Source organism: Hyaena hyaena, unplaced genomic scaffold, assembly GCF_003009895.1.
Source record: "Hyaena hyaena isolate Hyena2069 unplaced genomic scaffold, ASM300989v1 scaffold_1038, whole genome shotgun sequence".
Lineage (NCBI taxonomy): Eukaryota > Metazoa > Chordata > Mammalia > Carnivora > Hyaenidae > Hyaena > Hyaena hyaena.
In genome coordinates, this window is record NW_024081672.1 from 160,543 (window position 1) to 185,202 (window position 24,660).

The window sequence follows — 24,660 nt, forward strand, 5'->3', positions numbered from 1 at the left end:
TGACGAAATCTGAATAAACTGTGTTGTTTAGTTTAGAGAATTGCACCCGAATTACTGTCTTAGTTTTGATGAAAGTACCATAGCTCTGTAAGAAGTTAACATTGGGGAAAGTTGGGTGAAGGGTATAGGGGAGGTACCGGGAAGATAGGGCGGTGCTTTCTTCGAGTTTGGTATATGAACACTTGAACTTTTTTTTTTTTTTTTTAGCATGAATACCGAATTGCTAGCTTGCTGCTTCTTTCATTTCAGAAGATAACCATGCTGGTCACAGATCCCACGTTCATAACTGAAATCCATGCACCTTTCCTTCTTTTGGCTTGTGCTAAAAGGCGCGCTGCTTTGCTGCAGACGTCGGGGGCACAGGCAGAATGCTGGTTCCAGGCAGAAGTGAGTATCTCAGATGATAAGGTTTGAACTCCGCAAACTCGGCAGCTCCTCTCCAGCTGATTTCTCATGGAGTGGGCAGGCGTACATCGGGAAAAGCATCTTGAGAGAGGTACTGAACAATTTAGGCAACGTCCTAAGGGCTTTTACAACGCAAACGCCTCCAAGTTTCACTAAAATTATGCTAGCTGGCTACTACTACTAGCTTTTACAACTTGGGAGTGAAGCACCGCTTCTAAGGATAGGAGCACGATCCCAGCCCAAGCTGCCAGGAGCCGAGCTCCAGCTCCCCGCCACCGCCGCCGCGCGGCTCCCTCCCTTTGCGCATGTGCATCCCCGCCTTCTCCTCCCGGCTCGTCCTTCCCCGGCCTCCAGCCCCTCGTGGGAAACCTTTCCTGGCTTCCGGGTCCACGCGGCGAGGGAGCTGCGGGTGAGCCCCGGAGGGAGGGGGCGAGGGCCCAAGGGGCCCCGCACGGCTCGGGGGGCAAACAGGGGCGACGCTGCCCAATGGCGGGCAGGAGCCCCGCGGGCATAGGAGGGACCCCAGGCGTCTGCGGCGCCTGCAGAGTGGAAGGGACGCGGGGCGAGGGGCGTCTCAGATAAAGGGACCGGGGTCCCGCGTGGGAACGTGGGCCCTCGGGTTTGCAGGGTTCGCAGGTGTCCAGCTCCACCGCTAAGCGGGCTGCACCGTCTGGCGGCCGCGGGTGGGGAGTGCGCGTGCGTGACGTGTGCGCTGGGCCCACGGGGAGGGGGTGAGGCTGCGGGAAAGAGTGAGCGCGCGTGCGCGACGTGCGTGCGCGCTGGACGTCGTGACGTGTGCGCGTGCGTCTTATCGGCGCCTGGCTACCTGAGGAGGGGCGCGGTTGTAAGAGAGAACGAGTGAGCCGGGCAGGGCTTCTGATGTAAATGAATTGCTCTGATCCAATAGCCGACGTGAGACTCGGTCTCCTTGTCTTTAAAGTGTGGATGTCAGGAATCTTGCCGCATTGCATTGTTCTGAGCTCTCGCATTTTGTTAGCTGCCATTGTATTTGTTTGTTACGTGTGTAATGACGTGCGGCTGGAGCTTGGACAAGTCTCTAGGGCCTTCATTGCTCAGTTAACTCACTTGTGCAATGGAACAGGGAAGGGGCTGGACTATCTAGCCCCCAGAGCCCTTTCCTGGCTCTACCGTTACCCAGATCCCAAGTTATTTATTATGTATTCATTTGTTATTTGTTATGTATAAGCATGTCTGTATCCTGAAGCCATCGAAGGCTGTGTGACGCTGGAAGGTCTGGGACAAATTTAAGAAGAGCGAGGTGAGCTGGAGCTGAGAGGGGTGGGCTCGCAGGCTGCACAGGAAATGTCTTCTCTTTGGAGAGTTTGTGAGGGCATGGTCGGGAATGAAGGGCTCACCAGCCACAGCTAAGGAGATTCTGTCATCACCTCTCCCTGAACACTCCCTTCTCCCCTCATTTTCTGTTCAATGTTTCCGGAGGCGAGCTCTCCTCAAACGATGTCCCATTGTTGATGTCATCTAGAAAGATGCCGAGGTTCCCGGCTTCCTGACCTTATAGAGGTACAAAATGGTAGTGCAGTGGGGTTATCTGTTTTGCCCTTATTTGAAAAGTGAAAAGACAAAAATTGAGCCTGAGAAGGTGACTGACTGAGCTGATGCACCTTGTTAGTGGCAGAACCACGATTAAAAGTTCGGTCTGCAGATTGCTGGGCCGCTGCCCAATGTGCCACCGCTAAGTCAAAGAGAGTTTCTTACCAAAAGACCTTTGGAAAGTCGTTAAGCAGGTTAGAACAAACATTAAACATTTTTTATCTTGTCTCAAACACCCCCATCTCTTTTTTTCAGAGGTTTCTTGGATTATCTGACCTCAAGGGATTAATAGTGTTAACAGGAAAACACTAACAATGTGGCTCAAGGTTTTTAATTTTTCCCCACCACATCGGGTTTTTTTTTGACAAATCCGTAGTGTTTCCTCCTTTAGGTTACTGTTCTATGTTAAACTCATCTTCTCATGTTTTTAATTTTTCTGTGTCACAGAACCTAAATTGGTAATAAATCAATAAGAAACAAATGTTTACATTCACTCAGTGAAAAGTATCATGTCTAAGCTCAACATATATCGGAGCCACACATGGACACGTAAGTATCTTGTATGTGGAGCTGTTGTGTAGGCAGGTAAATTCAGGAACTGCCAGGCAGGCCATGTCTCTCCTAACTTTCTTCTTCCTTCCTTATTCCCCTCAGCTCTGCCTCCTTCACTAAGAGCGGAAAATGAACAGATCTCAGGTGAGTTTGTTTGTTTGTTTGTTTCTGTATTCCCACTTTGTTTTAAAATGAGTTTTCTAAAGATTGTAAGGATTCATATTTTTAAAACGAAAAAGTAGAAGTGGGCAAGAATTACCATTGAGGGAAATATGTCAAGCGTAGCCAATTTTGAAGCACCTGGGTAGCTTAGTTGGTTAAGTGTCCAACTTCAGCTCAGGTCTTGATCTCACAGTTCATGGGTCCGAGCCCCACGTCGGGCTCTGTGCTGACAACTTGGAGCCTGGAGCCTGATTCTGATTCTGTGTCTCTCTCTCTCTCTGCCCCTCCTCTGCTCACATTCTGTCTCTCTCAAAAAAAAATAGACACACACAAAAAAAATTAAAGCAAGAGTAAATCAAGAGTAGCAAATTCAGAGTAGAGCAGTTAGCAAAATGAGATGCAGGACTTTTAATTTTACAGAGTTGTGCAGGTTGTAAGTTTTTCTCTGATTTTTCCAAGAACAACACCGAAATTGCCTATAATCATTTCTTGATAGACAGAGCACAGTGCCAGAAATGTGTGGATGCTCTCCTGAAGATGAAACGAGGAGGTTTGAGTAGACTGATCTTTCACGGTCCTGCTTGATCCAGGAATCAGACTTAGAAGATCTGGCGGAATGGAGGGACCACGCATCCTCCCAAATAACTCCACGAGTGTTGCGTCAGCTCATTTGTATTTCAAGCTTGAATAGCAGACCGTTCTGGCTTTGGTCTCTGCATTTCTCATTTATGTTTCTGCCTCACGAATGCATTCTTGCTCTTTTACCACCGCCACTCACCTGAACCAGTTCTGGAAAAGGCCACCAAAATGTAGTCATATCCAGTTTTTGTCTTTGTCCGACTGGACTGTCCCACGACATAAGCCTTAGTCCCTGCTGTGAAAGCCTCTTGTCTCTGACACCACCCTCCTAGCTCTCTTTTCCTAACTCGGATACATCTCTTTTCTGTCCCACGTGAAGTGGTCTTTTCCTTTTGCCCCAGATGTTGCCTATCCTTGGGTTTATTGTTTACCCAACTTTGGCTCACTTCTCTTTCTCTTCTCAGTCTCCCTTTTTTCCTGACTGGTTTACGTCTTTTTTTAAAATTAGTAATATATTATTACTATAATTTGAATTATATTTGAATTAGTAGTATATTAACATGGTTAAAGAGGTTAAGTGACAAAAAAGATATAAGTAAAAATTCAAACTCCCATCTTCTCTGTCCCTGATTCCCCCTCTAGGAAGTGTGACATTCATTTCTTATCTAAACTGAGACACTGTCACTGAGAATGGAAGAGGTGCCATGAACAGTTATGACAGGACAGCTGGCATATATTAGCACAGTTCCAGACAAACTGGAGTGTACGGTCACCCTACTGTAGATATCTATTCTTTCTAGTTTCATCTTTGTCCTCCTCGTTTCTTTATTCAGTTAAAAGATACTCTTGTATGCCCCCTCCTTTTATTTAGAAGGAAATCCAGCATCCTTAGGGCTTCTCAAACTCAGATGCCCCTGTACATCACTAACATTTTATTAAGATGCAGATTTTTATTTAGTGGATCTGGGTTTGGTTTAGTGGATCTGAGGCCCTGGGTTTTACATTTCTAAAAAGCCCTGGGTGAAGCTGAGCAACCTTTGAGTAGCAGGTCTCTACACTATTTTCCATTCTTCCTTTGCTTTATTTTCCGCACTTTTCTCAGCCTGTTGCAGAGATCTTACTGTAAAAAGAGCATGGATTGCTTCTTGTTACAACTGTGTAGTAATTCAAGTACATTGAAGTAATTACCACTGTGTAGTAATTCAAGTACATGTAGACATCCCATAGTTTATTAAACTCATTATCATTAGTTACTATTTCCAACCTTTTGCTACTGCAAACCATGTTTTAGTGAGTAATGTTGTACATAGAGGTTTTATTTTCTGTCAGATAAATTTCCCTGAAGTGGATTGCCAGGTCAAAGGGTGAATATAATTGATAAACTTGACCAGTTGGTGAGATTAGGGTATATTTCGTATTCTCCCCTCCTTTTTTTCTTTAGTGTCTAATTCTTTATATATTAAGGACACTAATCCTTGCCTATTACCTGAATTGCAAACTATAGTTTTCTGATATGTAATTTGCCTTTTGATAAGTGATTCTGGTGTTTTAGCCCCATGCAGGTGTTCTGTTTCAGGATACATTTCACTTAGTCATTTCCTTTGACTCCCCTTGGTTTATGACAGTTTCTCAGACTTTCCTTGTTTTTGAGAATCTTGACAGTTTTGAGGAGAAAATGCAGATGTTGTGTAGAATGTCCCTCAGTTGGGAACTGTCTGCTGTTGTTTTCCTGATTAGACTGAGGTTATGGGGTTTCTTGCAGGAAGACCACAGAGGTATAATGTTTTGGGCACATTTATATCAAGGGTAAGTGCTTTCAACGTGACTTATTACACTGATGTGTCACTGTTGATCACTTGGCTGAGGTAATATGACAAGTAGTGGTAAAGCTACTTTGTTTCCTGTTTTCATACTGTACTCTTTGCAAGGAAGTGGGGGGTTATGCTATGCCTCCTTTATGCTGAAGTATCTTTGTAAATTATCAGGAATTCTGGACAGGAGATTTGTCTATTTTCTCTTATTAATTTATTTATTATAGCAGTATGAATTCATGGCTAATTATTTTATATTTTGGTTATAGTCCAGTGCTGCCTTGTTCATTTTGCTGCTTAGGTTATTAAGATCATCTTCTATGAGTTCCTGTGTCTTTTACCATACCCCATAATCGTGTACTTATTCATTCCTTTCTGGTGGTAGATTTTCCAGGCTCGTCTTACATATTTCCTGCCCTAGAATTAGCTGTTTTTTGTTTTCTGTTTTTTCTAAATAACTCCTGTTCCTTTCATTGGAGCACAGTATTAGAAACCAAGATTGGGGGGACTAGGTGTGTCTGTTGCTAGTGGTGCCTCATTGTTGGTAAACCCTCCCAGCTAACTGACCAAGGAAACATATGTGTGTACTAACCCGTGCATGCACACAACTCTAAATATTTCAGTATGCAACCATCTATATTGTATATTCAGCCAAGTTTTAGTTCACACTGTTGCCTCCTGTTTAATCATTACAACATGGAACATTCTAACCTTCTTTCTTGTCTGTAATCTCCCATTCTAATAATGAGAATATGGCTAACATCAAATAGTTCAATTCCAGCATACATGTACATGATTTCAGAATTGTTAACCCATGGACTCTTGATTCTTCCAGGTTGGGGCCATTATGAATTAAGGTGCTAGAAATATTCATGTGTCAGTTTTAAGGAGACATAAGGTTTCAGACACCAGGGTGTGAAATGGCTGGGTCAGTTATGTGATGTATGTTGTAAGAAACTGCCAAGCCATTTTCACAAGGTGCCTTATCAGTTTGGATTCCTACCAGTTACAGATCAGAATCCTTGTTGTTCTGCATCTGGACCTGAAATTGGCATTGTCGTTACTGTGGATTTAACCATTCTAATAATGTGTCATGACATATCATTTTTGTGTGTTTTTTTGAAAAATGTTATTTAATTATTTTGAGAGAGAGAGAGAGAGGGAGAGCACTCATCTGAGCAGGGAAGGGACAGGAGAGAGAATTCCAAGCAGGCTGGGTGCTATCAGCACAGAGCTCAACTCAGGGTTGATCTCACCAACTGTGTGACTGGACCTGAGCCGAAGTCAAGACTCAAGGCGCTTAACTGACTGAGCTGCCCAGGCACCCCTTATTTTTGTTGTAATTTGCATTTTCTTACTGACAGGTGCTGTTGAGCATCTGTTAATATATTTATTTGCTATCATTATGTGTTTGGTGACATGTTTGTTCAGATCTTTTGCCCATTTTTCAATGGTTCATTTGTTTTCTTTAAGAGTTCTTTTGTATTTTTTGGATACAAATCCTTTAGTAGATATATGTGTTGCAAATATTTTCTCCTAGTCTGTGCCTTGTCCTTTCATTTTCTTAGAAAATGTCTTTTGCAGAGCAGATTTTATTTTTAATAATATCCAACCCATGTTTCCTGACTCCCCTCCCCCCCCCCCCCCCCGCCATGGAATGTGCTTTTTCTCTTATATCTAAAAACGCATCACCAAATCCAGGGAGACACAGAGATTTTTCTTTTATTCTGTATTTTATATTTTCTTCTAGAAGGTTTTGCACTTTACATTTAGATTTCTGATTCATCTTTTGTTAATATTTGTGTAAGGCGTAGCGTTTGTGTCTAGGTTCATTTCTTTTGCCTGGGTATTCAATTGACCACCACCATTTGTTGAGAACATCTTTTCTCCTTTTATGCCTTTGTTCCTTTGTCAAAAATCATTTGACTGTATTTTGGTGAATCTAATCCTGGACCCTCTGTTTGTTCCATTGACCTGTGTGTCTCTTTCAGCAATAACATACTGTTGTGGTTGCTTTTAGCTTTATACTATGTCTCGAGATCAGGTGATATGAATTCCCATTTTTCTTCTTCCACATTGTGTTGGCTATTCTAGATTCTTTGCCTTTCTATATAAACTTCAGAATCATTTTGTTAGTATCTGCAAAATAGCTGTTTTAAAGAAACTTTTATTTTATTATTTTTTAAAATTTTATTTTAGAGTGTGTGAGCTAGAGAGGGGCACAGAGTGAGAGGGACAGAAAGAGAGAGAATCACAAGCAGGGCTTGGGGCTCGATCCCCAGGCCTTGGGATTGTGACCTGAGCCAAAATCAGGAGTCAGACGCTCAACTGACTGAGCCACCTAGGTGCCCCAAAATAGCCAGGGTTTTTATTTGAATTGCATTGAATTTATAGATTAAGTTGGAAAGAATTGATATCTTAGCCATATTGAGTCTTCCTATTGGTGAATATGGAATATCTCTCCATTTATTTAGATCTCTGATTTCTTCCATCAGTTGTGTTTTTCTGCAAAATCTTGTACATACTGTGTTATATTTATACTTTAGTACTTTTTTTTTGGTGCTATTGTAAATGATATATTTTCATTTGAAAGTTTGGAATTTCAATTCTTTATTTTATTTACTTTTGTTTGTTTATTTTAAGTGAGAGAACGAGTCAGGGAAAGGGACAGAGAGGAGAGAGGTAGAGATTTCCAAGCATGCTCCGCACAATCAGCACCGGGTCTAACACGGTTTGATCCCACAATCTGTTAGATCCTGACTTAAGCCAAAATCAAGTCAGATAAACTGACTGAGCCATCCAGGTGCCGCATGGAATTCCAGTTCTTTATTTGGATATAGGAAAGTAATTGACTTTTTAATAATTAACTTTTATCCTATGATGTTGCTGTATTTGCTTATTACTTCCAGTAAGTTCTTTCTTTCTTTTTGTAGATTCCTTGAGATTTTCTACATAGACAATCATATTGATTTCAAGTAAAGAAAGTTTTATTTTTGCTTCAATCCCAATGATCTCATCTCTTCCCCTCACCCACCTCCCCTCTGGCAATCACCAGTTTGCTCTCTATATTTAAGAGTCTATTGTCTCTCTTTTGCTTTTTTTGTCTCTTAAATTCCATATGGTAGTTGCCTTTCTTTGACTTATTTCGCCTAGCACTGTAGTCTCTGCATCTATCCATGTTGTTGCAGATGTCAAGATTTCATTTTTTTTATGGCCAAGTAATATTCCATCCATTGTGTGTGTGTGTGTGTACTGCATCTTCTTTATCCATTTGTCTGTCAGTGCACTATTAGGTTGCTTGCATATCTTGTCTAGTATAAATAATGTTATATTTATATATAAACATAGCGGTGCATATATCTTTTCAAATCTGTGTTTTTATTTTCTTTGGGTAAATACACATTTGTGGAGTGACTGGATCATACGGTAGTTCTCTTTTTATTTTTGAGGGAATTTTATACTGTTTTCCACAGTGGCTGCACCAGTTTTCATCCCTACTATCAGTACATGAGGGTTCCTCTTCCACATTCTCACCAACTCCTGTCATTCCTTTTTTGAGTCTAGCCATTTTGACAGTTGTAAGGTAATATCTCGTGGTTTTGATTTGAGTTTCCCTGATGATGAGTGATGATGAGCATCTCATCATGTGTCTCTTGACCATCTGTATGTCTTCTTTGGAGAAATGATTATTCAGGTTCTCACCCAGTTTTTAATCAGCTTATTTGTTTTTTTCTGTGTTAAGTTATATAAGTTCTGTATCATGGAAATCAGATCTTTAACAGATACATCATTTGCAAATATTTTCTCCCAAGGTTTTGTTTTTGTTTTATTGATAGATTCCTTTGCTGTGCAGAAGCTTTTGTTTTGGCGTAGTCTCAGTAGTTTAATTTTGCTTTTGTTTCCCTTGCCTGAGAAGACATATCTGGAAAAATATTTCTACAGCTGATGTCAAAGAAATTACTGCCTACATTTTCTTCTAGGAGTTTTATGGTTTCAGGTCTCACATTTAGGTTTTTAATCTCTTTTGTGTATGGTATAAGAAAGTGGTCCAGTTTCATTCTTTTGCATGTAACTATCCAGTTTTCCCAGTAGCATTTGTTAAAGAGACTGTCTTTTTCCCATTGTGTATTCTTGCTTCCTTTGTTGAAGATTAATCGACCATATAATTGTGGGTTTATTTCTGGGCTGTCTCTTCTGTTCTACTTTGAAAAGCCAAAGCCGTCTTGGGAAAGAAAAACAAAGCTGGAGGTATCACAATCCCAGATTTCCAGATAGAGTACAAAGAGCTACAGTAATCAAAACAGTATGGTGCTGGCACAAAAATAAACACATAGATGAGTGGAACAGAATAGAGAGCCAATCATATATGTTTTATTTATTTTTTTAGTGTGTTTTGTGTGTGTGTTGTGTGTGCTTTTTTGTTTGTTTGTTTGTATGTTTGATATGGGTCTCACTGCACTAGCTAGGGCTTCCAGCACAGGGTTGAATAGGAATATTGAGACCAGACATCCCCGCCCTATTCTTGCGCTTAGAGGAAAAGTGTCCAGTCTTTAACATTAACTTTGATGTTGCTGTAAGATGGTCTTTATCAAGCTGAGAAAGCTCCCCCTATTCCTATCTTGCTGAGAATTTTCATCATGAATGGCTATTAGATTTTGTCAAATGCTTTTTCTTCATAAAAATTGGATCATGCAAATCTTCTTTGCATGTTCTTTGGCCTGTTGATGTACTGGGTTGTATTCATTGATTTTTTTTTTTTTTTTTAACATTGATCTAGCCTTCCATACCTGAAATAAATTCCACTTGGTTGTGGTTTATAATTTATTTTATACATTGTCAGATTTGATTTGCCAATATTTGAGGATTTGTGTGTCTATGTTAATGGGAGATATTGGTCTTTAGTTTCTCATGTCTTTATCTGGTTTTGGTATTAGGATAATGCTGGCCTCATGAGTTTGCAAGTGTTGTTTACTGGAGGAGATTGTGGAGAATTAGTATTTTTTCCTTAAATGTTTAGTAGAATTCATCAGTGACACCATTTGGGCTTTGTGCGTTCTATGTTGGGAGTGATTTGTTATTCAAGTTTTTTATTTATTTTATTTCATTAAAAATTTTTTAAAGTTTATTCATTTTTCAGAGACAGAGAGTGAATAGGTGAGGGGCAGAGAGAGAGGGAGACACAGAATACAAAGAAGGCTTCAGGCCCTGAGTTGTCAGCACACAGCCTGATGCGGGTCTCGAACCCACGAACCACAAGATCATGACCCGAGCTGAAGTCAGATGCCCAACCAACTGAGCCACCCAGGTTTTTTTTTCTGTTTTTTTTTTTTTTTTTAACAGATACAGATCTATTCAGGTTATTTATTTCTACTTGTAGGAAATGGTAGCTGTGTCTTTTAAGGAATTTGTCTGTTTCATCCAATTTTTCAGGAAAAGAATTGTTTGTGGTATTCTTTTATTATTTTAATGTCATTAGGATCGGTATTGACCTATCATTTCTGAGATTCACAATTTGTTTCTTTCCTTTTTTTTCTTGGTTAGGTTTTCTGAAAGTTTATTCATTTTATCAATCTTTTCAAAGCAACTGTTGGTTTCATTGGCGTTTTTTTTTTCATGTTTTCAGTTTCATTGATGTATCCCAACTTTTCCTTCATTTTGCTTGCTTTCAGCTTAATTTGCCTTCTATTGTTAACTAATATGGAAACTTAGGTTACAGATTTAAAGTTTTTCTTTTCTAATATATACACTTGATGCTATAAAATTCCTTCTATGTGTTTCAGTGCATCCCACAAATTTTGATAAGTGCTATTTTTATTTTATTTAAAGTATTTTAAAATTTCTCTTGAGGCTTCTTTGAACTATATGTTATTTATAAATGTGTTGTTTAATTTTCAAGTGTTTGGGAGATTTTCCAGCTATCTCATGTTTCTTGATTTCTATTTAATTCCATTGTAGCCTGAGAATATATTTTGTATGATAGCTATTGTTTTAAATTTGTTAAGGTGTGTTTTATGGTCAAGAATATGCTCTATCTTGGCAAATGTTCCATATGAGCTAGAATAGAATGATAAAATGTGTGTTTTACTATTTTGAAAAAAAATTTTTAATGTTTTTTATTTCTGAGAGAGACAGCACGAACAGGGGAGGGTCAGAGAGAGAGGGAGACACAGAATCCGAAATAGGCTCCAGGCTCTGAGCTGTCAGCACAGAGGCCGATGTGGGCTTGAACTCACAAATTGTCAGATCATGACCTGAGCCGAAGTTGGACGCTCAACCGACTGAGCCACCAAGGCACCCCTGTTTTACTATTTCAGATGGAGTTTTCTATACCTGTCAGATAGATCATGTTGACACATGGTGCTATTCAGGTCATTTATGTACTTACTGATTTTCTGCCTCCTTGATCTGTCAATATTGACAGAGGAGTGTTGAAATCTCCCAACTATGAGTATAAATTTGTGCATTTCTCCTTTTAGTTCTGTCTGTTTTGAGGTACATACTTTGAGACTCTCTTGACAGATGTATGCATATGTTCTCTATGAGGATTTGAATCCGTGTAATGAGTTCTTAATTCCGATGCTGTGTATCTTAGCTCTGAAGTGCCCATTTCCTCTATGTACGATGTGTATGTGTGTGTGTGTGTCTGTATACACACGTATCAGAGGGCCCCAAGACCACCCCCAGGTTTAGTGACTCAGCAGGTAGTCTTCCTCATGGCTCTGACTCCTTAACATGCAAGCATACAAAGCAGATTCAGGGAAAGGAAAAGGCACGTGGAGCAGAGTGAAGAAGAAACCAGGAGCAGACTTCTAAGAATCTTCTCCCAGGACACCCGTAAGTGCCTCAGCAGTGAGATGTGACAGCAAATGTGAGCCTTCTACCAGGGAAGCCCAGGAGACTCAGTGCTCAGAGTTTTCATCAGGAACTGATCACATTGGTGCTCTCTACTTGGCACAGAAACTTCTAGACTCCAGAAGGAATGCACGTGTGCAGCATAAACCATATTGCTTACACACAGTTTAAGCTCTGCGAACCGTTTATATTAGGTCACAGTGAGAGTGTCCTGAAATCTGAGTTCCCAAGTGCCAGCCAAGGTGCGCCTCACAGCGGACCTTTCAGAGGATAGCAGTGTCTTGCCTGCTGTATCACATCTCTGCACAGCACACATACTGTGCATCCATCGAACTTATTCCTTCTTTTCCTTTATTTGTTCATGTTTTCCTGTTTTGTTAACCATATTAATCATAGTTCATTTTAAAGTTCTTGTTTATTAATTCTAATATCTGGGTCTCCTTGTGGTCTGCTCTAATTTATTACCTATTTCTTCTATCACATAAATGATAATATTAAAGAGCTAACTTTTTCTTGGTTTGTCTTTCTTCCCAGTGTACCGTGTGCACACTGCTGGCTCCTGCAGTTTGTAATTTAGTAAATGTTAGTGTATGCGTCTCCTCATGAGATCGTAAGCACTTTGAGAACAGAAGTAGAGTTTTCATCAGTAGTATTTACAGCTGGTGGAGCAGTTCCAGGCCCTTGGTGGAAACTCAGTTTGCGCAAGATACTTCTTTTGTCCTACATAGTGTAGCACAAAAGAAGGCATCCTATGTGTCAATTTTTAGTAAACGCTAAAGAGATTAGCTCTTTTAAATCTCTTTCCCATCCTATAGTTCTGACACTTTCATATAGAAAAGGAATATACCATTACAGGAACAAGTGTCGTTCAAAGATGTATGTGTGGACTTCACTCAGGAAGAGTGGTATCTGCTGGATCCTGCTCAGAAGATACTATACAGAGATGTGATTCTAGAAAATTACAGCCACCTTGTCTCAGTAGGTAAGAATTGTTTTTTCTTGTGACTGACTACCAGTAGCACTACTCAGTGCATTTCTAGTTGTTTAAACATATGAATTGCCTGTGGAATTTTCTGATTTGAAACTTGTGATTCAGGGCCCTGAGATGACCGGTCTCTCTCTGGCCACCACAAAAAAATGCTGTTTTCTGACTTCCTCTGGGGTTGGTTCATTTGGGCATCTCCCTTGGGTAGTTCCTGAAGCTGTACCCTTCAGGGTTCCTGAGGCCAGGCTATTTAGCCATTGCCCTATATTATTTTTTCTTAACAGGATATTGCTTTACTAAGCCAGAAGTGGTCTTCAAGATAGAGCAAGGAGAGGAGCCCTGGATATTAGGGGCAGGATTCCCAAGCCACTGCCACCGAGGTGAGTTAGTGAGTTCATGGGCAGATGTAAGGCAAGGAGATGAGATCTTAGGCCATTGGTTTAGGGTTTATCACTTTTGAAATATTCTTCAGAATTTTCTTTTCTTAGGGGCACCTGGGGTGGCTCAGTAGGTTGAGCATCTGACTCTTAATTTTGGCTCAGGTCATGGTCTCGTGGTCTGTGGGATCGAGCCCTGTGTTGGGTTCTGTGCTGACAGTGTGGAGCTTGCTTGGGATATAAAAAATGGGATGTGAAAAAAATACAAGGTTTTTTCAAATCACTCAAAATAAAATTACCATGGGCCACACCACCTCTTATGGCATCATCTGCTATCAGTCTCGCCCACACCTACTCACCTCCAGCCACAATGTCCTCTCTCTCTGTTTCTCTCTCTTCCCCTCCCCTCCCCTGCACACCCACTCTCTCTTTCAAAATAAATAAACTTAAAAAAAAAAGAATTTTTTTTTTTTTTAGTCTTAGACCTTTGGAAGTGAGTAAGGATGGTTGGCCCACATCCCCATTACCTTAATCACACTCCTCCATATGTCACTTTCACTCATAAATGCTTACCTTTGTCCTTCAACATTTTCGAGCGATTTACCTGTGCCCATAATGCAAACTTAGTTTGGTTTCATCTTCGATAGTTTTTCTTGGTTAGTTTATCTTTTAAAATCGTTGTATTCTCTTTGGACACCTTGTGTTAGTTGGCATGTATTCTTGCTATACTTGAAGATATTCGTTTAACAGATATGTGATGGGCACTCATTACAACCCAGTTGTGTTCTTTGGTAAGTAAAAGAATAACGTCCCTTTTATCATGGAGCGTGTGTTACAGTGAGGGACGAGGAGCCGGTGTGTGCGCGTACGCGTTCGTGCATGTGACTGTATACATGCAGTGTTTGTGGTCGGGATGGAGAATGATGGCATGTGCTATTTGGTAAGGACGTCATAGAAAACCTTTTTGATGAGGTTCACAGTAGAGTTGAGATTCTAATAAAGTGAAAGTGTGAGCTGTTCCAGGCACAGGGAACAACAGGTGCGAAACTTCTCAGCTGTGTTCTTAGAGTGTTTGAAGGATGGCAAGGGGGCCATTGTGGCTGGAGGTGAGTAGGTGTGGGCGAGACTGATAACAGATGATGTCATAAGAGATAGTGTGGCCCGTGGTAATTTTGAGTGATGTGAGAAAACCTTGTTTTTGTTTTTTCCTTGTTTTTTTTTTTTTTTTTGAGTTAATCTAAGTCAGATTAAGTCATCAGATGTGGTTTATAGTTTATGCAGTAAATACACTGGGATGGTTAGATGTGCTTAGGCGCGGTCAAAGAAAGAATATCATTTATGAGAGTATTCTGAACTCCGGAGGGGAGAAGCCAGTGGCTAAGGTGATACCAGAAGTGCTGAGGAGCGGGAGGCTTGTGTGTCTTGAGGATGAGAGTATGGAAGAGAGACCGGAGTCCAGCCTGACTCCACTCATCTGTCTCAAGCAACTGGGTAAATGAGGGTGCCCTTCACTGAGACAGGGGACCTTAGAGATTATAGGGGAATTATGCCGTATTTAGATTTGGACAAGCGGAGCTCAGGAGAGCCGCCAGAACCCAGTGTGTATTGACTAAGAACTCGGATGTATGCAGGTGTGCTGTACATGGTGAGGCCAGAGCCAGGGGTGCCCGTGTGAGGGGCATCCACTGTGGGTCGTGGTGAAGGAACGAGGCTGGGTGGGAGCTTCTAGATCGGAGGTTGGCAGACTTTTATGTAAAGACCGTAGCACATGTTTTAGATTTGGTGGGTCACCTGTGGTCTGGATGGTGGCAGCAGCAGTGGTGGCTGCTCCTCCTTCTCCTCCACCTCCTCCTCCTTTTCCTCTTCCTCCTCCTGCTTCTCCTCCTTTTCCTCTTCCTCCTCCTCTTCTTCCTCCTGCTCCTATTCCTGCTCCTCCTCCTTTTCCTTTTCTTCTTCCTGCTCCTCCTCCTCCTTTTCCTCTTCCTCCTTCCCCTCTCCTATTCCTGCTCCTCGTCTTCCTCTTCCTTTTCCTCTTCCTGCTCCTATTCCTCCTGCTCCTCCTCCTCTGTCTCCTCCTCCCTCTCTTCTTTCACCTTCTCTTCCTCCTCCTTCTCCTCCTCCTCTTTCTCCTTCTCCTCCTGCTCCTATTCCTGCTCCTTGTCTTCCTTTTCCTCCTCCTGCTCCTCCTCTTACTCCTCTTCCTGCTCTTCTCCTCCTCCTCCTCCTCCTGCTGCTGTTGTTCCTCCTGCTCTTCCTTCTATTCCTCCTATTCCCCCGGCTCCTCCTCTTCCTCTTCCTTTTCCTGCTCCTTCTGCTGCTGCTCCTCCTGCTCCTCTTCCTCTTCCTCCTGCTCCTCCTCCTCTTCCTGCTCCTCCTCATTCCTGGTTTCTCTTCCCTCTCCTCCTGTCTTTCTTCTTCCTTTCCCTACTGCTTCTTCTATCTTTCCCTCTAAAAACATAGAAAGCACTCATAGATCAAGGACCCTCGCTCAGCCATCGTAGTTCACAGACTCTGTTTCTAGAGTGGTTGTTTCCAAGTGAGAGCAGTGGCCTTGGAACCGCTCCACTTCTACAAGTGGTTTACAGTCCGTTACATCTCGTCATGAGAGGAGCTGGGGAAGGAGCAGCCTGAGTGACAGGAAAGCCCGAGACCCTGGTTTCCCAGGGATCCAATAGGGAACAGTCTGCCATCCTGTTTCCACCTTCAGTGACCGCTCCAGCATCAGCCTGCTGAACCTGTTTTCTCCTGTTACTAGTTTCCTCATATTCCTGGGTTGTGTGCCTTCCAGAACCATCTTCCTGCCTCTTCAGTGTCTCACCGATCCCACTCAAAACCAGAACTGCGTCTGTGTTCTCTCATTCCTCACTTGATCTAATTGCTAACTGGTTTTTATCTTCTTACTGAAAGCATCCAGTTTATCTTTCACTAACCTGGAAAAGTTGGTAGTTATTAAGAAATGAAATTAAAATTAAAGTCTCATTTTATTGACCATTGCAGTGTGGTCCTGTTCTACGTTTGTCATTTCTGTCTCTCTGCTCTTTTATTCTTGTTTGCTTTGCCTTTTCAGATACTTAATAGTGTACCTGTAAATTGTTTAGACATTGCATGGCACACTGTGAAGGCTTGTTGTTATTATTTCACTTATTGTAAGTTAGAAATCAAGTTTTTTTTTTCTATCACTTAAGCAAGCCATATTTTATGGCCCTCACCCACAAGTGACTGTATCTCAGAAACTCAGATCTAATCATAGTACCCTTGTTTAGGGTTTCTTTCTTTACTGAGATTTTGTTTTCCCAAAGAGAAGGCCCTTTCTTTTCCTAATTCTGACAATTTACTAATTACTTTGTTGATTAACTGTGGAGCCAGGTTTGTAAGAAATCATACTTTTCCATTCATTCAGAATGCATTCTGTGGTACTAAATTCACATTGCCATTTTGTCCACATGTATTCCAACCCGTCAGGTACCATTTGGAAATGATTCATATACACAATGCTTTTAAGAATCATTCATATTTTGCTTCTGTAGTGGGGTCAGAGGAAGCAGGATTTTCATAACACCTGCCAAGAATGAGATTGTGGTCTTGACAAAGGGTGGTCTTGAGCAAAGGTCTTGAGCAAAGGACTTATCTTACACTAGGGTGAATCTTAAAGGCAGTAAACTTCCAAAGACAGCGAGTGAAGGCTGAAAGTGGAAGGATGTTGCAGTGTTCATTGGCATTCATTCTTTTATTATTATTTTTGTGGTTTGTTGTTTTCAATTAAAGAAAGCCACATTTCCTGAAAGATGTCCAGGTTCCAGGAAGAACGGAGCTGGCGTGCAGCTGGCTGGGTGAAAGGTGTGTCTCTGGGAGTTTATGAGAGGGTTTATGAGAGACCCAGCTGGAGCTGCACAGAAACCCTATTAATGGACTTGTGACAGGGTGGCTTGCACATTTACTGTGGATCCAGTCAGTGGAAAGTTTGTTTTGTTTAGATTTGTTTTAGCAAGATAGTAAGTTAACAGTTGGTCCTTGGAGCAGTGGACTTGGGACCGCATGAGACCTTTTTTCACACAGGATGAACATTGTTGCCTCGGGTAGCTGCAGTGAAGCAAGGCCAAGAATGTTTATGACAAAGTTCACAGAAGGTCTCAGAACCCTGTAGAGAAAAGTGATCCTTCTGGGTCTCACAAGTAGGTAAAAGCCCCAGATGAGGCTAGTGTAAAAGCAGAAAACCTTGATGTAAAAAAATAAACTTAGATATCAGAGCAAACTTAAAGATCAGCATTGCCTCAGAAATGAAATGTTTTGGGGAGAAGTAAGCCAGCAGACTGGAGTGAGTGACCCGGTGACTTGTCGGTCAGGACAGAGTCTTTAACAGCTGTGAGAAAACAAAATGAACCTGGTCCTTTGCAGAGATGGCCTGCCCCTCATCTGTTTTGTATTTCCTACTGGCTATTTGTGGTGTTGTGAATCACAGCTAGGTAGAGAATGAGAGTCTGAGGCAAAGCAGTGTCTCTCAAAACATGAGGAAATAGGTGCTTTCAGATATTTCTTTTGATGCTGATCTATCAGATGAAGGGAAGAAAGCGAATGGCAACACACATACAGATGAGGGTCCTACTATAGTTAATAGGCAGACTGTGAGGATGTGAGGACATCAGCCACGATCTGCCTCTGAACTCTTCCTTGGCTGTGTTTCTTAGTCTATTTATAGTTTTTTTGTTATCAAAAAAAAGAAAACCCCTCCCTTGTTGAACTCATCCAGTTCTCTACATTTCCTGCTTCCTAAATCAACATCTCTCAGAAAATCTCCAGCCCTTCCTCACTGTTTTGAGTTTATTTCACTTCCTCCAGCCTGCTTCTTACAGCTTTTTAAAAAAAATAATTATTTCTCGTGAAATAAGTTAAAAGAAAAACCAGATTCTGGGCTATAGGACCTCCTGGTTGAAGCTGAGGAAGTTGGCATTGGTGCATAAATAGAAGATACGCTCCAGCACGATTCCCACTCCAGAAATCTACATCTGAGAGGATTTAGGACTGGACTGTTCTGTCTCCACCAGACATAGTTCATCCTCAGAAAGGCCCGTCCACTAATCTTCGCTGTCACTTCATGCAGTGTTCAGTGTCTGAGTTCCCCTGAATCAGCTGCTCCTAGCTCCTTGTGCTTTGAATTTTGACCCTTTCCTGTCCAGTTTTGAAGGTTATATACTTAAAATGTTAAATGTCGAGGCACCTGGGTGGCTCAATCATTTAAGCATCCAACTCCTGATTGAGCTCAGGTCATGATCTCGTAGTTTGTGAATTGAAGCCCCGCTTTGGGCTCTGCGCTGTCAGCACAGAGCCTTGGGATCTCTCTCTCCCTCTCTCTCTGCTCCTCCCCTGCTTATGCTCACTCTTGCGTGCGCGCTCTCTCTCTCTCTCTCAAGTAAAACTTAAAAAATAGTTAAAAAATAATAAAATGTGAAATCTCATTGCCAGATTCCTTCCCTGTTTCCACTGCCGCAGTATTTATTTTCCAGTGAAAGCAGGAGGATAAAAAACATATGCTTGGATTTAGTTCACACCAGGAAATTGAGCCTAAGACAAAAACATCAACTACATAAAACGACGTTTGTGTGAGTTCATTTCTATTAGAAATGTACTAGGATTCATAAGATATGGTTATTTTTCTCATTTCTAGAAGACTGGAAAGTTGATGACCTGATAGAGAGCAGCCAGGACAATGAAGACGAACACTTTTGGCAACTTGCTTTCACCGCCAACAAAACGTTAAATATAGATACTGGTGCCAGAGTAAGAAAAACTTTCAATCTGGGCACAGATTCTGTTTCTTCAAGAAATTTTCCATATAAGATCTGTGACTCATGTGAAATGAGTTTGAAAAATATTTCAGGCTTAATTATTAGTAGAAAGAGCTATTCTGGAAAGAAGTCTGATGAATTTAATGCGTATGAGAAATTGCTCCTTGACATCAGACATGAGAAAACTCCTTCTGGAGGGAAATCTTGTAAATATAATCAAAAAAGGAATGTGCTCAATCATAGCCACAATCTCAGTCAGCCAATTTTTGACCAACCTTCTGATTATCATGAAAATGGACCAGCCTTCCATGAGGAAGCGGCATTTTTCACAAACAAGAAAATACAGGTAGGAGAGACGCTCTGTAAATACAGTGCATGTGGAAGAACGTTCATCCACAGTTTAGAACTCGGTTTATCTCAGAGAACTCATTTGGAGATGGAGCCATATGAATGCAACATTTGTGGGAAGTCCTTCTACAGCGAGTTAAGATTGGGACATCAGAGAACTCTCCCAGGGGAGACTGCTTACGAATATAATGAATACGGGCAAAACTTCTGTGATGACTCAACTTTCATTATCCATCAGGGAACCTATGCAAGAAAGATTCCCCACGAATATAAAGTGAACCATAAAATGTGGGAAAAGTCAGCCCTCTTTAAACATCCGATAGTACAGGTGGGCAAAAAACCTTATGAGCACAATGAAAATAGAAATAACTTCAACAAGAAGTCACATCTCACCCAACTTCGAAGAGCTCACTCAGGAGAAAAAACCTTCGAATGTGGCGAATGTGGGAAAACATTCTGGGAGAAATCAAACCTCACTCAGCATCAAAGAACACACACAGGAGAGAAACCCTATGAATGTACTGAATGTGGGAAATCGTTTTGTCAGAAACCACACCTTACCAACCATCAGCGAACACATACAGGAGAAAAACCCTATGCATGTAAGCAGTGTGGAAAAACGTTCTGTGTAAAGTCCAACCTCACAGAACATCAGAGAACGCACACAGGGGAGAAACCATATGAATGTAATACGTGTGGGAAATCCTTCTGCCACAGGTCAGCGCTAACTGTACATCAGAGGACACACACAGGAGAGAAACCCTTCGTATGTAATGAATGTGGGAAATCCTTCTGTGTGAAGTCAAACCTCATTGTACATCAAAGAACTCACACGGGGGAGAAGCCCTACAAATGTAATGAGTGTGGGAAAACCTTCTGTGAAAAATCAGCTCTCACTAAACATCAGAGAACTCACACAGGAGAGAAACCCTATGAGTGTAACGGATGTGGGAAAACCTTTAGTCAGAGGTCAGTACTGACGAAACATCAGAGAATTCACACAAGGGTGAAAGCTCTTTCAACATCCTGATGTCTAGAACCTTCCATCCACCCTTTCAAATTCTTAACACCATTTTTGAAAATAAGATGAATGAGACCCAAAGAATGCCTCATGTTACTAGAAAGCGACATCTTGTACTTCAAATAATGAATTGTGAAAGCTCTCAAAAACTGAAACTTCTTACCAGAAAGATTATATTGAGGGGAAGTTTATTCACTTAAGTACTGTGGTAAAAGTCTTTGTCTAGAATTTATGTTGTGTCATATTCCAGATGTGATACCATATTTTATTGTAAATACAGTAGATGACATTCATTCATACCCATATTCACAATGGAATCTGGAGCTTAAAATCACAGCAGCATTAAACATTAATGTAAAGAGCCCCTGACGATTGCAGGCCCAATGTGGGTGTAGTAGTATCACAGAAATGGCACATATGCTTGATTTGCAAATTGAGATTGTAAGTTCACAACGAACTTGTGAAGAGAAAATATCCCTTCATTAAATAACTTATGGTCTATATTAATATTTCCCACACTAAATACCCCCAGTGTCTTTATGGCTTGGCATAAATACATATGTATATATGTAGATGTAAATATATTTATATACCCATGCCCACACAGATACAGTGGTGTGTTAGAGTAAGTTCCCAATGGCTTGCAAGTACTGCTGATGGTTATATTTCCAGGAATTTTGTGAGTCAGTTCTTCAACATAGTCATTATTTAAAAATTAAATTATATTTAAAACAAAGGTAAAAACTACTCAGCACTCCTTGTTTCCTAATTATTTTATAATATGTTGCCATGATCTTTGTTCTTTAGGTCACTTACATTATTGAGTCTGCATGGTGAAAATACCATATAACATGTTCTCCCGCCCATCTCTTCCCACCTCTGCACTCAGTGTTGTCATGTGGGTAGCTTGGCTTTAGTGTGAGTGTTTACACCCTGGATATTGGCAAAATCTATAAACTGGGGTTTTTGTTTTTTTCTTAGAGAGCCTGTTGTCAAATATTTGCCAGCACACCACCGTGTATATATATGAAAATATATTTGGAAAATTTACAGTACAAACTATATACCCTACCCCTTGTTCCATTTCCTGCCAAATAAGTGGCTGTGGCCATTATTGCTGAACTGCCTCTTCAATAAAGAACCCTAAGTCTGTTTTTGTGAGGTTTTTTAACTACCTCTGCATCAGTCTTCATTGTAAATACTACCAGAGCCTCTTTGTAGTTTGGCCAGTCTATGTTATTTTATAAGCACATCATCGCTCCTTCCTCTGACATTGCTGGCATATGTGAGTGAGTATGGCTGTTGTTACTGAACTACTTCCCTAAAGAAGCCAAATAGTATTTTTCTGAGGTTTTTCAGCTGCCTCTGGGTCAGTCTGTAACATCAGTTATGAACAGGAATACTCACTACACTCCACAAATAAAAGTAGTGCTGTGCACTAGAATACCGCCTTCATTCTCTGGTATTTGTATCTACTTGGGCATGATCCGTTGTATGTGACCCAGGAACTAGAACTATGTAATTGTATTTAAAATAATACGATGTCATATACTGTCTCTTCATCCTTTGTTCTACTGTTTCCTATGCCTCCTTGGAACACACTTATCAGCAGTTCCAAGGACACTACCCACCCAGCACCCATTCTCTGCTTCTTACTTGCTGGGCTCTGTTTTGTTTCTCTTTCCATCCCCCATCCCCCCTCCCCCCCCCCCGATGATTTAGGAGTAAATCCAGATTAAGTTAATCTTGGAGATGCTATTCTATTCTCTTGGGATGGACATATGAGCAGTGAGATGTTTGGAAAATATTCTGCAGTATTTCTGGGCAAGATTTCAGTGATGAAATACTGTCGTGCCATGAGAAGACACAAGGAGAGATTGTCTCTTCTATGCTGGATTTTTTTCCATGTTTGTATGTTATACCAAATTATAGCTTGTGGCCCTGAAGGGCAATATCCTGAAGAGAATGACAGACAAAATGGAAAAAGCCTGACTCAGAGGTGACATCATTGAGCTGCACAACTCCATCTGGATCTGTTCTCTGCTAGGACTTTATATTACTGCAGTAGTAATGGTTTCTTATTGATCCTTAGGGCTGTCACTTAGAGCTGAAGCATTCCAGCTGGTACTGATGAGTACTTAGTTCTAAGTGTTTATATTCTACACAGTGATTTGGAGGAAGAATGATTTCTTCTGACAAATGAACAGGGATAGCTCTTTGTATCAGTCTTGGTTCTGATGAAAAACAGAATTCTACCCCAACTAAGATTCTAATGGCAGGCTTCTTACAGTGGTGAGGGCCAGAAACAAGGGATACTGACACACCTTGGGGCTAGCATCACTGAGAAGCCATGACCAGTCTAAATCCTTAAGGGGCAAAGGATGGAGACAAGAGTCCCCAGAGCCCAATAAGAGCTGTTCTTATGGAGGAGAGACTGTCTCCTAGGTGATACTGATACTACCAGAATTGTGGCACTGAATTGCTGGTGCCTCCCTTTGGAGCACCCAGCCCGATGCTATCTGCAGGTTAGCCCAGGTGGGCACAGGTTAGCCCAGGTGGGCAGAGAAAAGGGACACAGGTCTGGGTGGAGCCAAGGGATGAGAAGCAGCTCAGTGTGTTTTCATTTCTGTAAATTCCTATTTAAAGTCTCCGTATTGGAAATAAACTTACTCTGCTAGTTGAAAGTTACGTATTTCTGCTTCATTGTGCTTGTATGTCATCATAAGTAAATTCCTTTTGGAACTGAGCACTGTGGCAGGTATGTCTCCATTGACATGCATGAAGCAGATAGTATGTTAAATTACATTCTTCATATATCCCAATGTGGTGTTTCTTGTTATTATGTGTTGTGAGGTATGCAGCTCTGTATTCTTCCAAATAAATAGCCAGTTGTCCCTGCATTGTTTGATTAATTTACCCTCTTCCTCGTCAGCTTGATAATGGCATTTTGAGCATGTACTTATATATTGTGTGTAGTGGCTATTGATTTTTGTCTGCTCAAGGCACCTTTTCTATATTCTTCCAAGTAACCGGTCCTTGTGAACACATGAGTTGACATTGATTGCGGATGCCATCTCTTCCTGGCCCCACGTTTGTATTGACCCAGGAATGGTCATTTGTTACAAAATAGGCCGATGAGAACCCACCCTAGAATATTTTTGACAAGTCCCCATGACCAGATAGTTTGTGTCCTTGTTGCTGTCAGAAGTCCTATCAAGAAAACACGTCTGCATGGGCATTGAGGAGGGCACTTGTTGGGATGAGTACTGGGTGTTATATGGAAACCAAATTGACAATAAATTATATTAAAAAATATATATATGTCTGCAAGGGAGAAGATGATGGGGATAGTGCTGTAAAGTAAAATAAAAATAGGAAAGTTGTCAGAAACATGGTTTGATTCCACATCGCGCGAAGAGGGAATGATCGCACTTGGAAGGCTACAGTGGAGGGAGTAAACCATTTGGTTATCTGGAGGGAGGGAGGGAGGGAGTGTGTGTGTGTGTGTGTGTGTGTGTGTGTGTGTAATGTATAGACAACAGTTTTACATACCTATGATTGTGTTTCCTGAAACAACACCCTAATTGTCTGTAATATATTTCGAGGTCTTATTTTGTATTGTACTACATTCTGTTAAAAGAAATACTTGTTCCCGTTTAGTAAACTGATTCACAGGCAATGAATGGGTCATCTCCCAGAGACTGAAAGCCAGTGTTCAAGTGCAAAGTGAGAAAAGAAATTTGTGGGTCACAGGTGTGGTTTTCTGAAATGACTAAGCAATTTACATTCCCAGTGCCTGGAAATTGTTTTCTGATAAACTCCCAAGAACCTCTCTTTTGGGAATTGGGCCCATTTTCTGTGTTGAACTTGGCCCCCCCTTCCTGGTGTGCCCTATCACTTCACATCCAGCCTGTACTTGGAAAGGCATAGCCTCTGGAAGGTTCAACCCATTGGTGTCCTAGATGCCCTCAACCATCCTACTTGTTGCTCTGGGTGGGAAGCATTAGCTGTAGCTGTGCCCTGGCATTAACCCCTCTGCCTCTGCTTCTGGGGAAGGCTTATCCTGTTCTGATTCCTGTTATTTCCTCTAGATCTTCATCTGCCGCTCAGGGACTGGACACTACGTAATCCCAGTGTCCTCCCTTTTCCCTTGCCTGCCCCTCCTTTCAGACTCTACATCCTCAGGCTTCCCTTTCAGACAAGGAGGAACTAATAG

The 24,660-nt window shown here is 41.4% G+C and overlaps 2 protein-coding genes across 8 annotated transcripts in view; both read left to right on the top strand.

The window, feature by feature from the left end:
• Window positions 1–739: 739 nt before the first annotated feature.
• On the top strand, window positions 740–21,596 carry ZNF248 (zinc finger protein 248). 7 transcript variants are annotated; one of them, XM_039222010.1, is made up of 7 exons: window positions 740–814; window positions 1,613–1,684; window positions 2,422–2,523; window positions 2,629–2,670; window positions 12,786–12,912; window positions 13,200–13,295; window positions 18,955–21,596. In XM_039222010.1, exons 4-7 carry the CDS (start codon window positions 2,656–2,658, stop codon window positions 20,451–20,453), a joined length of 1,737 nt encoding a protein of 578 aa, XP_039077941.1. In that variant the 5' UTR covers window positions 740–814; window positions 1,613–1,684; window positions 2,422–2,523; window positions 2,629–2,655; the 3' UTR covers window positions 20,454–21,596. The 7 variants fall into 7 exon arrangements, with proteins under 7 accessions (XP_039077941.1, XP_039077945.1, XP_039077943.1 ...); XM_039222014.1 differs by lacking the exon at window positions 2,422–2,523; XM_039222012.1 differs by lacking the exon at window positions 1,613–1,684 and having other exon boundaries at window positions 745–814.
• The window catches only part of LIPA (lipase A, lysosomal acid type), a 167,381-nt gene continuing 155,996 nt past the window's right edge, over window positions 13,276–24,660 (top strand). Inside the window, exon 1 of the mRNA XM_039222021.1 lies at window positions 13,276–13,295. The gene's annotated coding sequence lies outside the window, so the exon portion shown is untranslated. The remainder of the gene's footprint in view (window positions 13,296–24,660) is intronic.